This window comes from Pinus tabuliformis, chromosome 1_1 (genome assembly GCF_031772625.1).
Source record: "Pinus tabuliformis cultivar Carrire ecotype Pingquan chromosome 1_1, CPIR1, whole genome shotgun sequence".
NCBI lineage: Eukaryota > Viridiplantae > Streptophyta > Pinopsida > Pinales > Pinaceae > Pinus > Pinus tabuliformis.
Window position 1 is genome coordinate 837,154,089 of NC_142297.1, and position 26,841 is coordinate 837,180,929.

A 26,841-nucleotide genomic window follows, 5' to 3' on the forward strand; every position below is an offset into this window, starting at 1 on the left:
ATCCCCTTCAAGATTACTTGTCCCATTACTTGACTTATGTTGATCATGCAGAAAGGGATCTATTTGATCTCCTAGAAAGGGAGCTTCTTTCTCTTGGTTATAAAGACCACTTTCTTGGTATGGGATGCTGCTCCATCTTCCTAGGAAGATATCTTCAAATCTATCATAATCAACAACACTTTCAATGGAAGATTGTTATACCAATCTTTAACTTGACCTTCAAGTGATAGAGCAAATAACGACATAATTATGTCATTATTCTTAATTCTATACGAGCCCAGGTACCAAAAGAAGTAATCTATGTGAACATTAGCATCTTGATCGGGACTTCCTTTGAACCTGGGAAACCTATTCCGCCCATTCAATTCTAGTAGTCTTAGAACTTCTTTAGGATCAAGGCTATCATAGGGAGATGGAGGTAAGTCATATACCATTTTTATGTCTTTGCATATAGGTTCAACATGGAGTTGCCAAGGTGAATTTGGATGCCTTGATAGATGCTTGCTTCACCCTATAAACATTTAACTAGGGCTTCGTTCTTCCAATGGAGTCGCCAATAATGATATATCAATATTGTCATAAGGGAAACACGTCTTGTGTCCCCGACAACGGCGCCATAAATGTTAATGCTCAATTTAATAGGGGTCTTAGGGGGATTCCAAAGGGACTATAAATAAACCAAGTGGCAACAACGAGACAAGGAGCCACTGTCGCCTTAGTTGATGTCCCCAACTCTTTACGTTCTTTTCACTGATGGGAGGAGTCCTAGTATGGTGGAGATCACTAGAATGATGAGGTCAATAACAATGTACAATGTGATTTCCAAAGCCCATTCACATGAGAGGCTCAGATAATAGGTTTCCTTATCTTAGAAGCAAAAGAAGGGCTCTCTATGAAAGGTTTGAGGGAAGGAGGTCTAGACCTAGGGATTAGAAATCTCTCTTGACAATGGATGCCCTAGACCCAAGGTTTCTAAAGAGGAGGTTTCTAAGTGGCCTTGTGTAATAAGAAATGGTAGAGATGTGGTACCAAAGAGAATCCCAAGGGGACCCAAACGAGCCCTAGGGTTTCGGGTGAATCTTCAAACAAAGAGCCTAGGTCAAGCAAGGGGAAAGAAGGGATCATAAATAGATGAATTTCCTTTGATTTTTCTAGCAAAATAGATCCCTTTGAAGGCTGCTAACCTAGAAGGACCAAGGGTTAAACGATTTGGGAGACAGGGCTTTGTGTATCCCACAAATTGACCATAGGATTGACTTGAAACTTGGACGGCATGTGGAGGACACCCCAACGCAGCTCCTCACCAACTAGTTGGGCAAAACAATGGCTAGATTGGAAATTGTTGGAAGCCCTAGATAAGATGGCTAGGGTTAGGGTAGAAGAATTTGAGAAAGGAGGTAAAAAGTATGGTGATCACCAAGGACTTGTAGACCAGTGCCTTGCTAAATGAGGAGAATGGAGTCAAAGTGATTTTGATTAGGGTTTTTGCTTCATCAAAGAGCCTTATTGCAACTTCACATGCCCTAGAAAGGAAGCTGCAAGGCAACAACAAGGATTTATACTTTGATTTGCCAAGTAATGGAGTTTCAGGGTGCAAAGAGTCAACCCACCCTTAGGACTGTTTTGATCTTCTTGCCAAAAATGAATAACATATGCAGCGAGCCAAGATTACCAAGTGTTTAAGGACTTCACATCACATTTAGGGCACAAAAATATCCATAGCAATATCCTTCCATACATTAGACAATAAGCATGTAAAATTTCACATAAAAGAAAGGACTTACATGACATGAAGATTATATCCATCCATTATACTTGGAAGAATGGAGCTCCAAGACAAATAACAAATATCCAAACATCAAAATGCATTAATTGATCTCCAATTTGTCCATCGAAAGGTAGTGCGAAATTCTCAAGAAGAGAGAGATACAAATCCAAGTGATGATGAGAAATAGAATGATCCTCTCATCAATATATTTCATCCTTTAAAGGTTCGATTTGCCTAATTAGGCCTATGATGCCCCTAATAATAAAATAATGTGCAAAACAACATTACTGGTGACAAACCCACCAAGATAGCTCCATAACATGAAAAATAAGCCTCTCAAAAGGGCCAAAATGATAGGTAAGTAGCTAGGAGGGCGATTGAAAGGCCAAATGGAGTCCAATATGTGCCAAAATGAGTAGAAGGGCTCCAAATATAATGATAAAGGGTGTTGCCCCTTGATCTCCAAGCAAATGACCTATGGTGCTTGCAAGTGGCTTTGGGGCACAAAAACCACCTCATGGGTCTCCAAGTGGACCAAACAAGCCTGTAGTTCATCTATAGGGCTGGAACAATGATGCAAGCGCTCCCTTTGTCTCCCATGGTGAGACACAACCCCATCTAGGCCCTAGATCCACTGCCATGTGTGTGGTGCAAGTGTGTAGCTGACTGGGCAAGGTGGTCTAGGTGCATCAACATCATCAAATAGGTGGAACACGAGTGATCAATGGATAACACTGAAGGATCCCATGGCAAGGTGTTAAGATTAGGTATTTCTATGCTAGAGCAATTTATTTAAATTTTCACAGTTATCAATCACATCAGCATTAAGATAAATTGCAGATACAACATAAATATAAAACGCAGAAGACAAGCCAAGGCAAGAGGACACAAGATATGGCGCGAGCCAGGGACAAACCCCACAATGTGTGGGGAAACCCTTTGATCAAATCTTCTTTTATGTTCTTCAATAGTTCAGCAGAGAGAGAGAGATAGTACAAATACATGAGATTTTATGACAGCAGTAGCAAGACCATCATTCTACTAATGATGACAGTTCTGAGATGCAATCCTGAATTCTCATGACAGTCTTCAACCAATAAGAGTGCTGTAGCAGATCATCAATCTAGTAACCCTCACAGCTGCAACATTCCACTGATAGCTTGCAGCACCTGCAAATCTGATAAGAGCACAAATAGCAGCCCTAAATAGCCTTTGCTATGATGCCATGGCCTTTGGCCTAGCACATAGCAACTTCTGTAGCATATGTTCTCAAAACAGCTATACAAACATCATCAACGCAGCAATATGGGACTATAAGAACTCAGCTTAATGTTAGCACCTAATCCACATATGCTATTCAGCCCTACACTGATCTTTTCTAAGCCTTAAGGTCAGACCTTATGACTGCGGCTTCATTATCTAGCAAACAGTCTTAAAACCATGTGTTGAACAACCTCTTTCATCACGATGTTACCTACAGCAAACACACTATCTTTTCAGGCTTGTGTGTAAATGATATCAAATCCTCATCTATTTATACCACAACGAGGATGATGAATAGACACGTCGGTTGGGCTTCTAGAGCCTACATAAGCGCTGGTCGGCTTGATAATAATTACATAAACAAAATAAATTCATATCTCCATAAATACTTATCGGAATCGGATGATCTTTGGATCAATCCTACACCTCTCGACGAGAGGGATCCAATAAAATTATCAGCTGCCATAAATAAGCTGACCCACATGGAGTTTTGCCCTAGTTGCCAATTTAACACAAGGTTATCTGCTCTTTGCTATATTGGAGGCCAGTGACTCTCAAGTTTCAACACACACCCTACGAATGCCAATATGACCCGCGGGAGAGCTTGGACCCCGTATAGGGAGACCAAACCCCAAGATGAAGACCCACCTGCAATCCTGTATAAGATCCAATGAACCTTCTTACCTTCTAGTACAACCAATAATCAATGTAATTAAGTAAATGAACTTACAAAGCATGGAACCAAGTGGATGCTTCATAGTGGTATGCCCTTCCATAATGGGCTTTAGAGTCTACAAGTGTCTCCAAGTTCAAGAAAGAGGTTAATCAAGGAACCTATTAGGTGGTTTCAAACTCAAAGGGAGTGACGGGTTGATGGTATATCCCTGAAGTGGTAGGTTTCATGTGATATAATGATGGAACATAGTTGGGCATCAGGGGAAGGCTCCAAGCCACATGCCACAATACGAGGGTAGCTATGATGAGGGAAGCCCACACTTGGGTGATTGAATGTAGGAGGGAGCAATTGTGGTACATGAGCTACTGCGAACTTTGTTTTTCCACCCTTCTTCATATGCCTTTTGCCCTTTATTAGTTTCTCTTTTAATACTGCTTGGGGATCCAAGGGATGAGAGCACAATGTGAAAGATACAACGGTGAATACCCATTAAAGTTGGGCAGTTCATTGCCCACCAAGGGTTGGGACAATCATGGGTTCCTTAATGATGCAGGGGGGCAATATAGAGGGCCCTAGGAACCAGGGTGATGGCCATAATGGGGTAGAGATCATGTTTGGCTTTTTCCCACGTGCTAAATTTGTATGTCCTGACCATCATTTGCATTTTGTGGTACTTTTTATATTGAGTGGCCAAATTATGCTTTTAACTTTCTTTTTAGCTGCGTCAACCTACAAGGAATTGTTCCACACCCGACCCAAAGTGTGGAGAAGGGAAGGGGGAGGCTAACTCCTTGTGGACCCAATGGACAAATGTGGAACCGGATAGGAAATATATGAAATGGGGTTATAATGAGCAAAGGGGAGTGATGTATGTGATGTTAGGAAGCGGGACCACATAACCAAAATTGGGGTTTCCTATGGAGTGCTACTCATAAAGCTAGTAGCCAATAGAGGAGATCCCACGAGACTAAGATACAAGGTTAACCACCAAATTGGACAAGGGGACAAGAGTACAAAGCAAACCCATTTTTTCTGCCGAATCCCCCACTGATCCATGCCCGAAAGTGTCCATGATAAGTAAGCAAAAAAACCCAACTACATAATGAAAGCCATACCTTTGGGGTTGGAAGGCCCACCTTCAAACATATGATCATAACAAACGGGCGAGGAAGCATAATGGCTGGCTCAGGTGGTGGATATGGTGGCACATCAAGCTATATGGTGGTTACAAGGGGCTGCTGGTTGTTGGCTGAGGATCATCTGGGAGGAGAATTTCTCCTATGGGTGTTACCCACAAGTGGTGGGTAAGAGTTCTGGTTTTTAAAACTATGGTTATTACCTTCTGCCAGCCATAAAGCCCTGCTCATAAGGTGTCAAAAAGATTCCTCCTTTGCAAGGTGGTCTTGTTTGAGAGCCCTTGAGAGAGTCCTCTTCCTCCGGAGAGAAAAGTTGAGGCTGGTTATCCACTAACAAAGCCTGGAGCTTCTGCTCAGTCTCCAACAATTGTTATTGAGACTTATGATTGAACTTTTTGGCCAACTGAAGATAGATTTTTTTGACCCTAGCAATATTATCAGCAAACTGTAGCATATGGTAAGCCCTATTCAAGGGATGCAAATGAGACCAAGAGGAAGAGATAAGGGCCATGTAAGCCTCCTTGTGCAGCCAGGAGGGGTTGAACTTCCAAGGGATTAGGGGGCTTTGATCCTTGTTTATCAAACTTGAACAGAATGGGGAGATGGTTGGACTCTTCTTCTTGAGCTGCAAGCTATAGCTTGTTTGAATACTTTGCAACATAAAACATCTTGTTTGGAATCTTGTCATCTTGATATATATCTTAAGAAACACTATGTGGCATCTTATGTTTCTTGAAATTGAGCTTCTGCATTCATCCTTGTCTGTTATCCTTATTTCCAAGCCATTGCAATGCCTCTATGCTTTTGTGTTGAAAATAGTAGCGAGAAAGGTTCCTTGGTTTGTGCCTTAATTCAATGAGCCACAACGAGTTTCTCCTTACCATGCTCGAGTTCCCTATAAGATAGGACGAATTCCGATAATTTAAGATTTGTTGCTAAAAGTTAGGAGTAATGAAGCAGTTAACTGATGTGTTAAAGTGGAAGGCCAAGTTATTAGTCTTCTAGTGCAAGTTAATTGAGGAAAAGAACGCGCGTTTGAATCCGAAAGTCCTTGACTTGAGATAGGACGAGTTGCTTGAGTAGTTAACTCATGCTAACTCAATCAATCACAAAAACAAACTCCTTAATTAGCAACTCACTAGACTTAGCCATTTGAATTGCCTTTAAAAGGAGGAAAGAAGGCACAGTTTGATTCATTGTCTTGTGAGCACGAGTTGGTGAGACAAGGCAGTAGAGAGCACAGGTTGGTGCTTGTGTGTTGAGGCTTGAGCGAGTTTGATAGAGAGCAGATTTCCTTGGAGAGTGCGCACAGGAATAGGGGGAATCCCTATTTAATATGAGGCCTATTGCGCTAGGATTTAGGAGCTCTAGCGTAAGGAAGTAGGGTTCAAGAGTGCGCATAAATTTAGGAGGCAGGGCTCAGCAATATTGCAAGGGGTTCAAGAGTGCGCATAAATTTAGGAGGCAGTGATCAGCAATCTTGCAAGGGTTTCAATCTTGGTTCAAGGCAGGAAAACAAGGTTGTTTTCAGATTGAAACAAATTGTATTCGTAAGAGATCTATTGCTTAATTTCTATCAATAATCAAGCAGAAGGTTTTCCCAGTTAAGGTTCCCTAGAAAAACAATGTGTTTTTATTGTGTAATTGTGTTTATTTCTGTTCCTATTCTACTGCAAAATAAGTAGAGAAATTGTGTGTCTATATGAAAATAAAATAGTTTAAGATTGTTCATATTAGCAGTTGCCGAAACATATTCATTCTAGAAATGAAATTTTATTCTTGTTTTGTGATACTGGAAAATAGAGTTTTTAATTGGCAGTTGCTTTATACTTGTGTTGGGTACAAACTTTAGATTTTTTTTTGTTCATCCTGTTTCGGAGGGAACAAGCATTGTTTTATGTTTAGGAAGTTAATTGCTTGAGATGTATCAGGTCATGCTGAGGGTGTCACATCCTGAAGTCTAACTTTTTTTGAATCCTTTTGTATTGCTTTTCAGGGTCGAGAAATTCCTATAGTTCATCGTGTTATAAAGGTAACATTCTTTGAATTCCTGAGCTCTTTTTCCCAAATGAAGATTAAATAATTTCAGGAGATGCAAACTTGTCAGCGGACATTGTAGTTCCTTTTTGCTGCATTTTACTTGGCTTGATTGTTCTTTTGTTGGTTTAGTTTTACTTTTTAACAATTTGTTCTTGTACTAATTTCTGCAGCCAACTGCGAATTTCAATTTTCAATACACAACACCCTCTGTTCATTTCAGTTACTTTGTTTTTTTTGCTTCAATACTTTTATCATGGTTCGTATAAAAATGAAGATTGTTCATTGTTATCACAGACTTTCTACCTTTACAAAGTTGCAAATACTACTATGCTTTTACAAAGCATAGGGATCATAGTTTATTTTTAAAATTCAAAATCTATCTTCTTTTTCTCTGTTTTTAGTAAATATAATTTAATTTTATTCAAGGGAATATACATCTTGGGGAAACCTTCCAGTCACTTCTGCTCATTTCTAGGATGATACCCATGGTAGATGAGCCGGTTGTAGTTTTGGAAACTGAGGACAGCAGGGACATCGAGTGAGATCCAATATTATCCAGAGGCAGCTAGCCCGGGGACTTGATCCTGTGACCTCCTACTTGTAATTCACAGCACTCAACCACTTGAGCTAACCCACTAGGCTTATGCTTTTTTTAGATTGCTAATTAGAAATATTATTATTTAATTTTGTATGAAAAAGTGGATGTTAAATGTATGTGTTTAGATCAATGTGGAAAAAGTCGAAGTCGGGATTAATTCGGCAAGGGTCCAAAAGTTGAAAAACTCGTCAAAGTCTGGAGTTTTTTGAAAAAGTCGGCAAAATTAAAAAACACAAAATTATTCATTTTTTTTTTATACTTTTTTTAACATCTAGAGTATCCACAACATCAAATAAATGCATTTCCACATAAACATGTAAAGAAAGCTAATATATAGTATGTATATGAAGTCTAGTTCTACATCACATATCAAAATAGTGAATCAACTCCTGGATTTTGAGTCCTGTCTGAGTCTCAACTCTCAAGAGTCAAAATATCATGAGTCATCTAAAAGTCATCAAGTAACCAGTCACTGAGATCCTCTTCCCCTTTTAATTTTTGCTTCCGCTAATTGTATTAAGAAATAAGTCATGCATTTATTCGGTAGATTGTAATCTGCTTGGGTAATAAGGTGTCAGCCTGTCAGGTGGTAGGTCCAGTGAAATTAACAGTGAGTATCACAGTAGGTGTGAAACTTAATGCTTGGTGACTCCAAGCTGCTTATTTTCTGAGAAAACAGTAGATGTCAGATTACTAACCTAGCCTTGACATCTATTGTTCAAAAACTCTTGGAGGTAAAATCCACTTCTGATACATAACCTTTCCCCACATTTATAGGGAGTTCACCACTAAAGAAGATTCCCTTTCAAAACGTGCTCTCATTGCAAGAAGGATCTTTGCTGTCACAAGATTTCACAGGTACTTTGTTCCTGTCTGAAAAAGGGGTTCTTTTTTGAGGCACTGGTTTTGGTTTTTTGGATAGGTTGTCGCTGTTTGATCTTCATGACCTCCTCTCTGTTGTTTTTTCTGGAAGCATTCAACAACTGTAACAATGTTTTTGATGGTGTGGAGTTCTTTCTATGGAAGACTCTTGTTTGCCTATCCTTTTGGTACTTTTGTAATCTTTTGAAGGGGCAGTGGCTGTTAGAGTCTGGATCACTGAAAGCCTGGAGGCTTAGCCAATGTATACTTTGCTTTCTAACTAGAAATATGAAGTATAAAGATTTGTTTTTCCTTGGAAAACAAAATCATATCTTAACCTCAAAACTAACAAATTACAAATGAGACTGCTATGCTCGCAAGAAGTATGACAAACAATACAATGCAATAACTTGAAAATGCATGGATGGAAGCTTCAATTTAGAGTTTTTTCACCTTTGTGACCTCTTTATCCACGCCTTGGGAAGGAAGGCCGACTTTTTGTGTCAACTTTATAACGAAAAAATCGCGATTTTTTCCTTTGTGAAAAAGTCGCCAAAAAGTTGGGGGATTAAATCGTTTAGTTCAAAAAATCGCGTTTTTAGGATTAAATCACAATTTTTTGCAGACTTTTTCCACACTGATTTAGATTCTTCATGAACCTGAGGGGTTTCTTATTGTATTAATCCAGTGTGCGTTTTATGCGATATTCTGTTGAGATATGGTACATATGTGTAATAGCCATCCTGCTATCTTTAGTTGTGTACTTTTATGCAATAATTTGTTTAGATAGACTTTTGATCGAAGTGATAGGCCGTGTGAGGCTTGGATTGAAAACATCATAAGCAAATTGGCCACCATGATGTATGCACATTCCCAGGATGAAGCTCAAAGCCAAGGGCCGGCTATGGAATGGTGGTGCTTGGACTTTGGTTTAAGTCATTTTATATTTCCTAGGTACCATGTGGTGATGTCGGAGTCGTACACCATAAGTTCAAAAGCTAAAATGGTGAAATGATATAATGTTCATGAAAGTGGCTGCTAGAAATAGGAAGGGCTATGATGTGACATGTGCATTAAGTTTTATCACCTTGAGAATGTCTTATATGCTTGGAGATGATGCACATACTTTCGTGCAAAATATGATATAGAACCTTTGTTTTGAACTGGGGAATGTAGTTCTCTTCTAATTCCATTTGTTTGAATGGTTTTCCTCATCCGTCATCCTGACTACCTGATAGATAATCGTGGGGCTGTAGTGAACCATTCAATGTGGCTCATAGGACCTAGGTTGGGCAAATCAGGAAAACTTGTAGTGAACCTAATAACCTATTTATATGTGACTGTTATGATTGCAGATTTCTGGTGAGACAGATGAATGTAGGATGGCTGTATTGATCCAGACCAGATGTGGTTGATATGATACTGTCTTCATGTTGATTTTGATGGTTGAGAGTATGGCTGTAGCAGTTTTAGGAACTGAGGAAGGCATATTCTGTCATTCACACATGCCTATGCTGGTTCTTGACTGCATTGAGCCATTGGTTGCCTCAATTTGCTATTGGTTCACCCTGGCCCCTGGCTGTAGGATTTGAAAGCGTTGCATTATCATTGTGTTTCATGGTAGTTGCTTCTATGGCTTGAGTCATGCGGCATTAAGGCTGGCTGGTGTAAAGAGAGAGGTTTTGTAGGCAGTCCTTCACCCTTGTGGTACCACAGCTTGGCTTGGGGGTGGTGCCAACAATAGATGCCTACAGTTGGGACTTGGCAGGTAAATTGCTCCTATGCAGTTGGTTCCATTGACAGACTGTTTTACAGATAAGTGTGCTGATCTCACGTGTAGTTCTGTTAAATCATTATATGAATTCTCTTTCATGTGTGCGTGAAGAGAGAGAAATTATGTGAGTAACATTATGCATTCTATTATGATATCAGTTTATGATCATTTCAGTGCCAATGAATCATGAACCAATGAATAGAGGGTGGTAGTGGAGTGCAGTAAGGATGGGTGGTTTTGAGAGGGATAATTTTGTAGCCTGTAGTCAATCCATTTCTCTTTGTTGCCTCATAGCCCAACTTGGTGGTGGTGTTCACATTGGATCTCCCAAGATGCCTATGTTTGGGAGCCAAATTGCTCCTATGTAGTCAGTTCCATCAATGGACCATTTTAGCTTGCTGATTGTATGTGTAATTCTGTTAACTCAAGATATGGTTTCTGTTTAATGTGCATGGAGAGAGAAAAATTGTATGAATCCAATTATGATCATTTATGGGCCAATGGATTATATGCTGATGAATTGAGGAGTAACATAATGCTAGAGGTTCAGATTAAGCATGTTGCATATTCTGTAAATAATCAGTCAGATTCAGTATTGTTTATAGCCAGTTAGAAGCTAAGTATTGATAGAAATCTGTGTGCTGTGCACAGTGCTGCTGGTGAGCGCAACCCCCCTCACCCCCCCCCCCCCCCCCAACCCATCAATCTTGTTTGGGAGTGATTTTCGGGAGCACATTCCTGCAATTTTTTTTTCGCTCCCTAGCTTTTCTTTGCAAAGATATTCCAAACACAATTTTTTTTTTGAAGAAACAAGAAATTTTGAGTTGGGCAGCCTAATATTGAACCCTATGACCCTTGTATTGATATGCAATTCATGACAATGTTAAATTCTTAAAAAATGACTGAGGATGTTTGAGAGTCGTTCCAAACTCATTGGATTTCATATGGAGAAAGTAGAATTTTAGATCTCACATATCATTTTTTCAGGATTTCAAGATTGGGGGGATCACAATGTTTCTGTTGGATTTTGTCATGTATTATGCTATGGAACTCATATTTAATCAACAACACCAAGCCCTCTATGTACCTTGATGTTAGTGACATTGGTTGTCGAACTCCTCTATCATGACCCTACTAAAAATGTACCCATCACTCAAACAAAATCTTGATTTGACATGCTACATTTTTTCTATCTTATGTTAATGCTTAGAGGGTGATATTAATGACAAAGATCCCAAGACATGCAATGATTTTGATGATATGTAGGTATTTGTTGTAGCATGGATTTTTTGGATGCTACAGGCCATCTAGAACATGTTTGTTGATGTATTTTCATTCAGAGATGGATTGCACTTGATGCTCTTTTGGTTATGTGCACGCTTACATGCTATATAAATGAGAACATGTAATTTGTGGCCATGTGGTTGATGAAGATTATAACTGCTAGATGATTGATGATATATGGTTTAATCCATGTTTTTATGCTTTTTATAACTAATTCATCATTTTAGATGCAAAGTCAAACTTGGTCAACAAAAGAATATAAAATGATGAATTAGTTATAAAAAGCATAAAAACATCACACACATCTACACAGTTATTTTTGGACAAATCTCCCCGAAAAAAACCAGTGTGGGAAAACCGGTGCAACAACTGAGGGTTTTATTATTTAAGTAGTAGTAATTCTGAGTACAATTCGTTGGAGGCCCAACTGGCAATCCGATATAGAGAGAAATTGGACAAAACGAAATAGTGAGATGATCTCACCTTGTCATTGGAAGATCCGACTATGATTTGCTAGAAGTGAGCCTCTGCGCAAATTTGCATCCTTTCTGCGTCAGCCTCTGCGCAAATCTGCGTCCTTTCGGCGTCAACCTCTGCGCAAATTTGCGTCAACTCTACACAGTCTCTACGTCACCTCTGCTGGGGACTGCGCTGCTCTAACTTTTGATCCTTTGTTCGCTGGAAACATCAGCTCTCAGCCTCCCGATCACACACCCCGACTCTCGACTTCAGAAACTCGATTTCCTCAACAGGAATTTGATCTCCCTTCATGCTCTGCGTTGCCATTGTGTCAGCTCTGCGTGGCGCAGTGGCAACCTCTTTGGACGTCGTTTTTCCCTCTCTGCCTTGTACTCTCCGGTCCAGGAAAATCATTTGTTCGGATACTCTCCTTGTCCCTCATTGCAAAAGATCACTTCGAATTCTCTTCCTGACGACTGTTGTGCTTCAGAAATTCGATCTTCTGGTCTTCACTCCATGTGCTTTCCAAATGCCCTTCAAGACTCTTCGTATAATATTTATGTTGAGAATCAACGGCTCAGTTCATTTTGGCTTGATCCTTGTCTTCTTCTAGAAGTTTCACCCACAGTTAGATTAATATCCTTTAATTATTTTAATCTGCTAAGTTTAGACTTAGGCCTCCATTAAAAATAATTAATTATTTTAATAAAACTGATTCCGAGTGGAATTTCCCAAAACGCTTTCTATGTATTGTGGCATACATGTGTTCAATCCTCCTTGCAAATTTTGAGGCTTAGAGCACATCTGATGCTACCAAAAATCAACATGGCCATCATAGATTGCAACTGATTTTCTCTGGGTGGTTGCCTAATGAATTAAATGGAATGCACAACACACATTACGATCTCCTTGCAGATCTTTTTGACAATATATTTAGCTTCCAAATGTAATTTTGATTTAATAATATCTGTTCATGGCTGACTGTTCACAGTTCAAACCGATTGAAGCGAACAAATCCATCAGGCTCATGGATCAGGCTTCTCAAGGGTGGTGCTGTGTGTTGTGATATTATACAAGGAACAATATTTTCATTTCAATCCCTGCAAACAAACTAAATCTAGAAGTGTTTTGCTTCCAATAATGAGTACATCTATGTAACTCAATCTATTGAACCTTTTATGTCTCAAAAGAATTTGCTAAGACCTAAAGTACAAAGGATTCATGAGTTCCAAATTCCATAAATCTATAACAGAGTATAGAAGTTGAAAAGGGTTACCCTTGTTGATCTTCTTTTTAGTAGTTTTGCAGCTCTCCATTCATGTTGACAACATAGAGAATTTGCTAAGACCTAAAGTACAAAGGATTCATGAGTTCCAAATTCCATAAATCTATAACAGAGAATAGAAGTTGAAAAAGGCTACCCTTGATCTTCTTTTTGGTAGTTTTGCAGCTCTCCATTCATGTTGTCAACTCTATGTTGTCGACTTTCTATTCAGTTCAACCATGATTCTCTTTACTGCTTGATACCTTTTATTGAAGTGGTTGGTGAAAATCAAAAGGTTTTATGAGATTCCAACTTCTCTTATAAAAATGCCTGAATGGAGTTTTTATTTGTGAGAAAAATAAGACTCCTAGTGATTACAATTTACATGGCATGTGAATTAAAATATAAAGTGAGCCATTAAGGTTGCAAAAATGTTGGATAGAATGACTCAAAGACAAGCAGTTCATCTAGTGCATCCACCGAGTCGTTTGTCCATCATCAGTAATTGGAAATTCACATATGACATGTTGTATAGTATAATTATGAAGTCGTGTTTGAATGCCAGGTATTAAGGGAGTGGATACTGATGTGACTGCACCTATAGTTGGATTGGTGTCCTTTTCTTAGTTTAGGTGAAAATTCTGGTAAAGTTGTATCCAATGAAATGACATTTGTGTTAGGTGCTTTGCCAATTTGTTTCATTGGATACAACTAGGGTTTCCTTGCATTGGGGTTTGTCCCTGGCTAGTCGCCACATCTTGTGTCTCTTGTCTTGGCTTGTTTTTTGTTGATCGTTTAATGTTCTATCTACACTTTACTTAATGTATATGTGATTGCTAATCTGTGGCTAATAAGAAGAAAATAAGTAAACTGCTCTAAGCATAGAACATACCATAATTTAACATGGTATCAGAGCTGAGGTGAAGACAAAGCCCAAGCAAGAGCAAGAGCAAGAGATATCATCGAAGAGAAAGTTGGCAAGACTATCCTAAAAACTTCATGGGGTCCTCAACACTCTTCCCTGTCGAAGACAAGCTCCGTGAGAAGTCTGACTATCACGGATGGAAGATGTCTCTCGATTTGACTTTAGAAGATCAGGAAGTGTTGGACCATGTGAGAGGCAATATTGTTGCGCCTCCATCAAATGCATCTGCTGCTGCCAAAAGCAAGTGGTCCAAGGGAGAAGTCAAAGCAAGGAAGATCATCCGGGGCTCTATCGACAAGCGCCTGGTGGCCTATGTTTTCGAGTTGACAACCTCCAAGGAAATCTACGATAGATTGGTTAGTTTATTTAAAGTTAATGATGCAAATCAAGCTCTGGTCCTTAGAAACAAGCTGAAGGAAATTAAGAAGGGCAAAGATGAGAGTATGCAAGCATATTTGTTAAGGATCACCGAGGTGAAGAATGATCTCCTATCTATTGGGGAAGTAGTTCATAACAAGGAAATGACTATCACAACTCTTGGAGGACTGCCAGCTGAATGGTATATATTCAGGACCACTCTTCTCAACAATAATGTCTTCCTAGGATTTGAGGAATTGATGGCTAGATGTATTCAAGAAGAGACAAGGATGGAAGAGCAAGAAATGCCTGCACTTAAAGGCCATCCCTCTGCCTTTTCTTCTCATGCTAAAAGAAGAAACAATTCTGGGGCTAAATCCAGAAAGGCTGGACCTAAGGGTGGAAGAAAAGGTCAATGTTATAATTGCAACAAAATGGGCCACTATGTGAGGGAGTGCATTGATAAAAGGGACTCACACCATGACGATGACAAAAATCACTCTCAAGGCAATCAAAGGAATGGCAGGTCCAATGGTAGAGGTAAAAGAAATGCTGGAAATCAAGGAAGAGGACAACCCTTCAAGAAGGCAAGAAACTCCAGGTATGAATCTAACGTTGTTAACGATAAGCAAGATGAATATTGTCTACCAGCGGCCCTCTCTACTACCGCTCCCTCGTACACGCTGAGAAATTGGCTTATTGATAGTGGTGCCTCAAGGCACTTCACTGGTTTCAAAGAAGCTCTCTCTAATCTGATAGAGAAGGAGACCAACCTAGAAATTGTTCTTGGGGACAACGCAAAATATCCCGTGAAAGGCGTAGAGAATGTCACTCTTCAACTGAATCAGGGTAATACAATTCATTTGCAAGAAGTCCTATATGTACTTGATCTCAAAATAACTTGGTGTCTGTTTCGGCAATGAAAGACAAAGGCTACAAGGTAACCTTCATCAATGGCAAGTTGCATGTATGGAAAAAGAATTTTAAAGAAGCTTTCACTCTTGGGTCTCGAGTCGATTCATTTGCAAGAAGTCCTATATGTACCTGATCTCAAAAAGAACTTGGTGTCCGTTTCGGCAATGGAAGACAAAGGCTACAAGGTAACCTTCATCGATGGCAAGGTATGTGTATGGAAAAAGAATTTTAAAGAAGCTTTCACTCTTGGGTTTCGAGTCGATTCATTATATTAGGTTGGAGGAAGTCCGCTGGGTGTCATGTCTTGTGACACATCACTTCAGTCCGAACTATGGCATTGGAGGTTTGCTCACCTTCATTATAAAGCTCTACCCAATGCAAGACAAATGGTGACAGGGATGCCCGAGTTCCGAGTAGAGCAAGAAGGTGTATGTCCGGGATGTGCCGAAGGGAAGCTCAAAAGGGGACCATTCCCCTCAAGCCAAAGCAAGACCTTCGATATATTGCAGTTGGTTCACTCAGACATATCTAGTATGATGCCTGTGAACTCCTTGGGAGGATATTTATATTACCTCACTTTTACAGATGACTATTCTCGCAAGACTTGGATATACTTCTTGAAAAAGAAGGATGAAGTGTTCACTTGGTTTCATCACTTCAAAGCCTTGATCGAGAATCAAACTGAAAAGAAAATCAAGATCTTAAGGACTGATAATGGCACTGAGTATGAATCCAATGAGTTCAATGACATTTGCAAAGAAGCTGGCATTAAGAGGGAGACTACAACACCATATACTCTTGAGCAGAATGGTGTGGCGGAAAGGAAGAATAGTACGATTGTGGAAGCTGTTCGTGCTATGCTTCACGATTAAAGACTTTCGAAGTTTCTATGGGTCGACGCTGCAAATACCGCTGTATATGTGCAAAACCGATGCCCTCATCAAGCATTGGGTTCCAAAACTCCCGAAGAGATGTTCATTGGTAAGAAACTTGATGTATCTCATTTTAGAATATTTGGAAGTCCGGTATATTTTCAAGTGCTGAAGGAGAAGAGGAATAAATTGGATGCATCTGGAAAGAAAGGAATCTTTGTGGGCTATAGCGAAAACACTAAGGGCTATAGAATATATGTGGCCGGTCAAAGGGAAATTGAGATTAGCCATGATGTCACCTTTTACGAAGATATGGCTCTTAGCAAAGTTGACAATCTTCCTACTCAAAGGGGATCTAAAGAAGCTGACACCAGGGAACCAAAGGAAAAGGAAGATGAGACCATGCCTGATGTGGAAGAACCTATGGATCCTATTGATCCCCCTCCGCAAGATCCTTCCTCTTCTAGGAAGAGGCCTTCATGGCTTAGGGGGACACTTGATGATGCTGAAGGGCACATAGCACCCAGGGGAACCTTCCGGGAAAGTAAGAAGCCAACTAGGTATCAGGGATACTTGACCATCATGAGCACGATCTTCCAAAATGAGCCTTCGTAATTCGCAGAAGCTGTCAAGCATCAAGTATGGAAGGATGCTATGACTGAGGAATATGAGTCCATCATGAAAAACGATGTCTGAGATGTGGTCCCCAGACCCCAGGACAAAGCAATTGTCACTTCAAAATGGCTTTACAAGATAAAGCATGCAGTTAATGGAAGTGTGGAAAAGTATAAGGCTCGTTTTGTCACTCGTGGCTTCTCTCAGAAGGAAGGTATAGACTATGACGAGATATTTGCACCTGTTGCCCGATATACCACCATCCAATCAATCATAGCCCTCGCTGCTTAGCAAGGATGGAAGCTACATCAGATGGATGTCAAGACCACGTTCTTGCATGGTTCGATCAAAGAAGAGGTCTATGTGGAGCAACTCGAAGGATTTGAGATTCATGATCGAGAATCTCAAGTGTGCAGGTTGAAGAAGGCCTTTTATGGGCTGAAGCAAGCACCCTGAGCGTGGTATGAGAGGATTGATAGCTACTTTATGAAGCTGGGATTCACTAGGAGTGAAGCAGACCTTAACCTTTACTTTAAGATTGAAGATGACAATCCTCTCATACTAGTGTTGTACGTTGATGACCTCTTTCTAACAGGTGCAGAGCCTCTCATTCACAAATGTAAGAGGGAGTTGGCTTCTGAATTTGCGATAAAGGACCTAGGACTGATGCGCTATTTCCTAGGACTAGAAGTCTGGCAGAAGCAAGGGGAGATTTTCCGAATCTCAAGGAAAATATGTAGTGAAGATATTGGAGAGATTTGGTATGGTGGACTGCAAGGCCGTGACTACCCTGATGCAGCTTGACTTCAAGAAGTTAAGCAGTAGTGATGCTGGATCCATTTTATGAAATGATACCGAGTATCGTCAACTCATCGGAGCATTGATGTTCTTGGTGAACTCTCGTTCGGATATATGTTTTGCAGTCAACACGTTGAGTCAACATATGGTTGAGCCTCACCACTCACATTGGATTGGTGCCAAGAATCTGTTGAGATATCTTCGTGGCACAATCACTCATGGGTTGAGATAAACTACCGGAGATGTGAGACTACATGGATATATCGATGCTAATTGGGCCGGCGGTGTGGCGGACTGAAAGAGCACTTCCGAGTGCTGTTTTTCTTTGGGATCTGCCTCGATATCCTGGATGAGCAGGAAGCAGAAGTTGGTGGCTTTGAGCACCGCTAAGGCAGAGTAATTGCTGCTAGTATGGCCTCTTGTGAGGCGGTCTGGTTACGAAAAATCTTCAGTGAGCTGTTTGGATTTACATTGGATACCACCGTGATCCTATGTGACAACTAGAGCGGGATTCGTTTGTCGGAGAATCCCGTATTTCATGATTGCTCCAAGCATATCGATATCAGGTACCACTATATTCGAGATATGGTGCAGCGGGGAGCAATAAGGCTCCAACATATCGGTACAGATGAACAGGTCGCTGACATTTTGACGAAGCCCCTAGGAAAGGTCAAATTCTTGACTTTTCGAGAACGACTTGGTGTCGTTTAGAGACCCTCTTATGAGGGTTGAGTATGATGTATTGAGCTCTGGGAGCTCAAGGGGGGGCGTGGGGTACTTCTTGGAGCGACATGCGACCACAGGGTGACTCACCATCCCCTGGTGGTGCACTATGTACAGGGTGAAAGGTTCAACCTTCCCCTATGACACCTCGTGGCGACTGTAGGACAGGATGATTAGTTCTCCTATGGGCCAGGATGATTAGTTCTTCGTGGCGACTGTGGAACATGATGATTAGTTCTCCTGTGGGCCAGGATGATTAGTTCTTTGTGGCGACTGCTGGACAGGATGATTCGTTCTCCTATGGACAAGATGATTAGTTCTCCTGTCAAGGCATCCTATCCATGCAGTCTGAGACTCATGAGAAGTACCTCTCATCTGATCAATTAGTAGGGAAATGGGGTTAGGGACCATTAGTAGTACTATCGATGGATGCATCGTTATATCTACCGAACTCCCTATCCTAGGATGATCTCCATTGATTTGGGATCAATGATACTGATCTGGGATCAGTGAGAGTGGTATGACACACTCTGAGATTGACTTTGGGTCAGTGGAGGATGGTATGATACATCCTCGATCATTTCTTCTTCTTCATAGTTCGAGCAGAGCAAAGCAAAGCAGGGCAAAGCAGTGCAGGGCAATCCATTTGATGGCTGGGATAGTAGCGACGGTCAAATGGATTGCAGATGGAGTTCTCCCTAGTTGTTGAGAGGGAGTGTTAAAATTGGCAACTAGGGCCAAACTCCAAGTGGGTCACCTCATTTATGTCAGCTGATATTTTTCCTAGATTCCTCTTGTCGAGAGGTGTAGGATTGATCTAAAGATCATCCGATTCCGATAAGTATTTATGGAGATATGAATTTATTTGTAATTACTTGACAAATTGTCAAGGTCGGCAAGCGACTAAATGTGTGGCACAAATCATATAAATACAAGTGAGATTGATTCATTTCAAATCATCTCATCATCTCTCATTCTTCGCTCTCTCCTTGTATGATTGGGTATACACAAGGAAGAGGATCTCTCACACGTGGGAAACAAGAAGACGCACGTTGAAAGAGGACGCATAAATTGTTGATTGCGTTGACCGAGTTTGACTGAGGCATCTGAAGGCATCTTTGACCTGTGTTGACTCAATAAGGGTGCTGTTTTTTGTTGCTGCCTCTCCTAGGTAGGCCACAAATTTTGGCACAAAAATTGAGGCAATCGTCCACTGGTTTGACTAGCGTTGACTGCCCTAGTTTTGGGTAGCAGGTTGACTTCAGTCAACAACAGTTTGACTGTGTTTTCGGGGTTGTTTCTTCAGGCTGTTCGAGGGCTAGTTGATTGGAAATTGACCAAGCATATTGGAGGTCAATTCCAGCTCATTTGACCAAGTTTGACTCGCTGATGTAGGGTTTGCTGCTGTTGATATAAAATTACATAATTCTGATTTTGTACTATTTCTCTGCTGAACTATTGAAGATAAAAGAAGATTTGATCAAAGGGTTACTCCGCATTGGGGTTTGTCCCTGGCTAGCCCCCACATCTTGTGTCTCTTGTCTTGGCTTGTTTTCTGTTGATCATTTAATGTTCTATTTGCACTTTAATTAATGTATATGTGATTTCTAATCTGTGGCTAATAAGAAGAAAAGAAGTAACTGCTCTGAGAATAGAACATACCATAATTTAACCCACTCAAATGGCAGGTTTTTGTAACTTTGGGACTCTTTTGCCATAGTTTGTCCACCAAGCATCTAAAAAGAATAAATGGAAAGGAATGACAATGTAGTATATTTCCATGGAGTAACAAATAGATAAAAAAAACATTGAATTTTGTAAGTTTGAAACAAATTATACTTGAAGCCTACCTAACATCCTAGTCGTCCTATCTTGGATAGCCAAATCATAACCAAATGTCCTATTTCGGATTCTCCATTTGTTTGGAAATCTTAGTGTTTGGTTGAAGTCAACATCATCCTTTGAAGGCTTTGAACACATTGGAAAAATCCATCCATAACCTTAGTAACAAATATAAAACCGTAGGCATAAAATAGTACATGTGGTTGAGGTAGAGCCCTAATGCATGATTCAATCATCAAACAATGGAGAGTATTTTTCCATCGCCCATCAATCACACCCATTATTTGGGCTTGTCTAATGAATTCCTTCTCCCCCTTGTCCTTGTATAACTCCCTTGGTCTCATACAAGTAGCCCATTCCCAACTTGTCAGCATCAATCGAGTGAAGAACCTTTACCCAAGGATTAGTAATGGCACACAACTCTTGCACTCCCTTCCAAAATCTTTATTGTGTCTCGCAGTTTGGGCTATGGCTTGCCCATCCACTTTATTGTTACAGGCAAATGCATTCCACTCATTTGTTTGAACGTCCTCTATACTTCCAACATAGAATTGTGGAGAGGCTGAAGAGAATTGAAGCTAGTGGCGAAATGCACAATTGTGGGATGATAAACTCACTTTTTCTTGTGAATCAACAATTTTCTTGATCCATGAGATTTTTCCCATGTCCCATAACATTAAATCAATGCAATGGGTGGCACACATAGTCCAATAAAATCTCCCTTTAATCATGTAGGAATACCTCCTGATGCTACACAAAAAATCAAGTATTCTCCTTAGCTGAAAGCAAATTTCTCTAGCGCTGAAATTACTCCTCCATTAGAAAAGTTCATGAGCTTGCTATGTTGATGTAGTATCTCCTCACATGCACATCTATTGATATAGTTCACTCCATCTCAGATAAGGCAATATGAGTATCTTGGGCCAATCTCTCTTGATAAAATCAGCATGGTCCAACCAATCAACAGGACTTCTTGGGAGAAAGACTGACCCTGGGACATCCACCCCTAGCCAAATCAACATGGCCCAGCTAAATCAACATGGCTTCTTGGGTGAATTTATCATTCCCCCACTAGTCAAATCAACATGACCCTATGAATGCCAAATCAGGATGGACCCAATGGAAGAATGTCTGCCCTGGGCCATTCACCCCTAGCCAAATCGACAGGGAACATCCAAATCAACATGGATTCTTTGGTGAATCTATCATCCACCCCTAGTCAAATCATGTTATGCAACCAACTCACAAAATAGAAGAAAAGATAGATCAATGACTTCAAAATCAACCTCTTCGAGGGGGCAACCTCCTTTACATTACACAAATGAACAATTCTTGGATGATACAAATGACAAGACCTCCTTTCTATATATAGGAGTATAAGGGGTTACAATATAATCAAAGCTTACATAAAAATAATATTGTAAGGGCACAACAAGAAGAATAGTGGGCTTCTGTGGGGCACAATATTAACAATATGGGGACTGCATGGGCATAGCTATACAATAAGGGGGTTGCACTAATAACAATAAGGGGCGACACTAGTAGTATAGGGACCTAATATGCCCCTATTCTTCAAAAAAGTGTTGTCCTCAGCGCTTGAGTAGTTCTGGATGCTTCTGTATAAAATTTTCATCCTCCCATGGGAAATCTTCAGCGGTTAAATTCTTCCACTTGATGAGATACATGAAATTGATCGATTTCGTAGCTGTCGGGTTATTATTTCCGTGACTACTTCAGGTTCCAATATGATTTTTCCTTCTGCGTCAAGTTCCAACAATATTGTTTGAAATGGGAGCTTGTTACCTATAACCTTCTTTAAGCCTGAAATATGGAAAACTGGGTGCACTTGAGAAGATGCAGGAAGCTCCAATTTGAATGCCATAGTACCAATTTTTTGCAACACCTTGTAAGGGCCATAGTACTATCAAGGTGTTGCTCTTTGTATTTTCATAATGTGCTATCATTTCCTTTGTAAAAATTGACGAGGTGACAAGTGGTTTACGAGAACAAAACCATCTATACCATACAAACTGATTGGGTTCTAAATATAAAGATGCAATATGTACCTTTTGTGAGGGTTGCACATCATGTAAATCAAAATATTGCTCCATCTGTAGTATCCAAGTTACCAGATCCTTGCCATCAAACTTCCTCATATCTATCTTTGGAATATGGTGGGTCTTCAATCCAATGTTAGATTCTATGAAATCATGATTAACATTTCTTTTGTTCTCATCATGAGTTTCCTCTACTACCTTTTCGTCATTAGGAAGCCTTTCTTGTAGCAACTTTGTCCAACCTTCCTTCAAACCTTCTTTGTCTTTCCTCAAATCTTCCATCTTGCCTTTCAATTTTGCTTCTTTACCATTGATATGAGCTTCCATTGCCTAGATAAAACTATTTATCTTAGCTTCGATTGCATTCTTCAAATCATCCATCCAATTTTGCTTCCTAGGTGTTTCTATTTTCTTGATTCGAGTCATTCTTTTTCTTGCTTTTAGGAGCTTAATATTTAAACAACTATAAATCTGTAATTTTAGATCTCCAAGTTCTGAAATTTCGGTCTGTGGTAGCCCTCTCAGTCCTCTTTCCAACCCCACAAGTCTGATTGAGATTGGATTCCCCAAGAAAGAGTTATTTCCAGTCCCCCACGATGATCTGATTATACACTAGTTCAATAGAGTGAACTTGTACGACGTGCCACGTGTGACTGTTTTGACCTTCGACTCTGAAAACAATACCCAACTAACTATAGTTTGTCCTATTTCTGTCACTTCTTACGAAATTTGAATCCAATGCTCAGGGAGAAAGTTATGATGATTTTCTCTAGGTCACTTGTTTGAGATGGAATTCTGGAGCCTGCAAAAGCCCTAACTTAGTTCATATCTTTGAAAATATAGCGAGAAAATACATGAAATTTGAACACGAAGTTCATCAAGATTACAACTCTAATGGGTTTTAATTTCAGCTTCGTAGAAAAAAGTTATAGCGAAAATGCCATGATGATCTGTTTGAAGCAACGAAACCCTAGAATCCAAAGCTTTGATACCAAATGTGATGCAACTAGCTCACAAAATAGAAGGAAAGATAGATCAACGACTTCAAAATCAATCTCTTCGAGGGGGCACTTTACATTACACAAATGAACAATTCTTGGATGATGCAAATGATAAGACCTCCTTTCTATATATAGGAGTCTAAGGGGTGACAATATAATCAAAGCCTACATAATAATAATATTGTAAGGGCACAACAATAACAATAATGGGCTTCTATGGGGCACAATAATAACAATATGGTGCCTACATGGGCACAACAATACAATAAAGGGGTTGCACTAACAACAATAAGGGGCTACACTAGTAGTATAAGGACCTCGTGGGAGAATGTCTGACCGATGGTGCAAGAAAACATCAACACTCCCTCTCGAGAGAGACATTTTGCATCATGCCAAGCTTGTCTCTTACGTATACAAACTTTGCTCTAGACAAAGGCTTGGTGACAATGTCTGCAATCTGCTCGTCTGTGGATATATACTGAAGCTTCATTGATTCTTTTGCACCATGTCTCAAACGAAGTGATATTTGATCTCAATGTGCTTCGACTTGTCATGAACTACTGGATTCTCCAAAATCTGGACATGACTTTGATTATCATAATGTTTCAAGGTGGTCTCTAGCATCTAATCAAATAGCCCTACAAACAACTTTTGAAGCTACACTGCTTCCTGACTTGCGACACTGGTTGCGATATACTTTGCCTCCGCTGTATTGAGTCGACAAAAGTTTGATTACTGGTAAGCCGAGATATTATAGCTGATCTCTGTAAAATTGGCAACTAGGGCCAAACTCCATGTGGGTCTTCTTATTTATGGCAGCTGATATTTTTCTTGGATTCCTCTCGTCGAGAGGTGTAGGATTGATCTAAAGATCATCCGATTCTGACATGTATTCACGGAGATATGAATTTATTTCTGTTATGGGACAATTCGTCAAGGTCGGCCAGCAACCAAAGTGCCCCCACTTATCCTCCATGTTTTAGTATAAATAGAAGAGGACTTTAAGTCATTTGACACATTCACTCTTGTGATCTCTCTTCATTTTGTTTTGGGTTTGATGAAGATGAGATCTAGAGGGAGTGCCCTAGGATATACGCTGCCTTAAGAAGACATGCCCTAGATCTAGATGCAGTCATGGGAAGGCTCTATGCTGCCCTAATGTTGTAGAAGGCTAGAAGCCTAATGCTGTCATGAAGGACAACCCTTATGGTGGAGTGTAAGAAAGGTTCTACGCTGTCCTAAAGGTGACCTTCCTACACAGCAAGAAGAAGCCTAACGATGCCCTAACACTGCCCTATATTACAGTCTAAAAGAAGTCCTAAACGTGGACCTTAACGTAGTCATAAAGGAGGCTTTCATAGCACAATCCATTTGCCCTAAACGCAGACCCTTAGACACTGCCAGTATATGTCCTAAATGCAGTCATCTAGACGTAGTCAAAGAAAGGTCTTGTTATGCCCTAGCCGCAAAAAATAGGAGGACTTTTGCAACCCTATAAATGCAGTGAAGAGAGGAACATCTGGACGTTGTTAAGGGAGATATGCCATGCCCTAATCCGCTATTATGAAAGAGTCAAAGACGCAGTCAAAGGAGGTCTTATGCGCTGCTTGTAAAAACCTTTCACGCTATCATAAGGAAGCCCTACTGACTAAAGGGAGATGCCTTATCAAGGCAGTCATAAAGAAGTCCTCAACACTGTCCTAAAGAAGCTCTACACTACACTATCATGGAGAAGCTCTACGCTGCCTAAACGCTGTCATAGGAGATGACCTTAAGCATGAAGAAGGTCCTCTATCTCCGAGTTTGAATGCTGCCCTTAAGTACCCTAATCACTGTGTCATGAAGACCTGTTGAAGGAGTGTGTAACTATAGCCTAGTTGCTCTGCTAGGCTGCAAGCCATAGCAAGCAGCTAAGGCTGGTATGTATTTGCAACAAATTGGATGCACAACAGCATGATGTGAGTAGTGCAGCAGCAAGAAGTATTGCAGTATGCAACATATAGATGACAATAAGGATGTGTGCTGCATGGTGCAACACAATGATAATGGGCATGGATGTATAGTAGCAACATGGATGTATAGAAACAACAAGAATGTATAACAACAACATGGATGTATAGCAACAACATGATGATGATGTATTGCAGTATGCATTTGGGTGCACCATAGTGCAATGAAGGGTGCAACATAGTGCAACATGAAGGATGCAGCATAATGATGATGAAGAGAAGCCTGATGGGTACAACATGATGATGAGGTACGGTTCAATGATGGGAGCAACATAGTGATGAGAGTAGCGCAGTGATTGGGTGCAACACAGTGATGTGTGCAACATGATGATGAGGTGCAAGACAGTGATGGGTGCAACATGGTGATGGAGTCACCTTGGAGGATCAATTGAAGCAGTATGCCTTCACCTGATTTCAGATCAGCTACCTTATTATGTTATCTTCATGGTGAAGATCTTTGCGCTTATCTTGTCAAGTCAAAGTGTTGACTTTTGATGTATAGGTACTATCTCTCTCTCTCTGCTGAACTATTGAAGAATATAAGAAGAATTGGTCAAGGGTTTCCCCACATTGGGGTTTGTCCTTGGATGGCGCCACATCTTGTGTACTCTTGTGTTGGTTTGTCTTCTGTGATTTATGTTTGTCTTGACTTTTTCCTGGGCTGACTAGTCTTCGTAAAATAAAAATTTACATAATGCATCTAGGGCCGACTTGAAGACCCTTTAGTCATGCGAGAATACCTCCTGATGGTACACAAAAAATCAGCAGTATCCTTAGAGCTCAATCCATTCATTCACTTTTGTAGAATGAGGGTTAAATAACCAAAAAACCAGTTATAAAGCGAGTTTGATGTGACAAGGTGATATTTTGCATTGACTTACTCTATCATTGGAAATTATTGCTATAATTTCTGTTGAAATTTGGTAGCTCAGGGAGAAATTCCCTCCTTTGGGAAGCCCTCCTCATCCTTTGGAGACCCTCCTGGAAGAATTTAATTTGCATAAGGAAAATTTTTATTTTTAATGCTGAACTCACATCTACGCAAAAGTACAAGTCGGCTTGGGCAAGGAAATTCAACCTCCTCATCCTCATATAAACACGCCTAATGGGTCATTACTTGGAGGCATCAACTCATCAGTCATTCTTCTTCATTAGCTCGACTTGGTCTGAAATTGCAGGTTGATTTCACGCATGTGAAGGGAAGGAAGACTTTTCTGTTTGGTTTGTTGACTTTCTGTTGTAAGACCGCCTTGACCAGCTTTGACTTCATTTGACTTGGAAATTCTGAATTTTTCTTTGATTTGGAAGGCCACATTGACTGGGAAAGAGACCAAACTTCTCTGGTTAGTTGACCAAGGCTGACTGCAGGTTTGACAAGGGTTGACCGCAGATCTGAATAGTGACTTTCTCTCTCCTTTGACCGAGAATTTGAAGCTGCTTTGACAGGGTTTGACTAAGGAAAGAGGGACACACTCTTTGACTGAACTGTTTGGAGCACATTTGTCCGTTGACCAAGGACTGGTTAGGGATGCATTGATTGCCGTTAACTTTGACCAGAAATTGCAGAATTCAAGTTTGATCAGATTTGACTTTTGGGCTCATCT

General features: G+C 40.3%; 1 protein-coding gene across 2 annotated transcripts in view; it reads left to right on the forward strand.

Moving 5' to 3' along the window:
- The window catches only part of LOC149216741 (uncharacterized), a 101,958-nt gene that overhangs the window by 33,233 nt on the left and 41,884 nt on the right, over positions 1–26,841 (forward strand). For both annotated transcript variants that reach the window (XR_016251135.1, XM_089392833.1), the window contains exon 4: positions 6,840–6,875. Coding sequence is in view for 1 of the 2 variants with exons in the window: in XM_089392833.1 (XP_089248959.1) it covers positions 6,840–6,875 (36 nt within the window). In the remaining variant the exon portion in view is untranslated. The remainder of the gene's footprint in view (positions 1–6,839; positions 6,876–26,841) is intronic.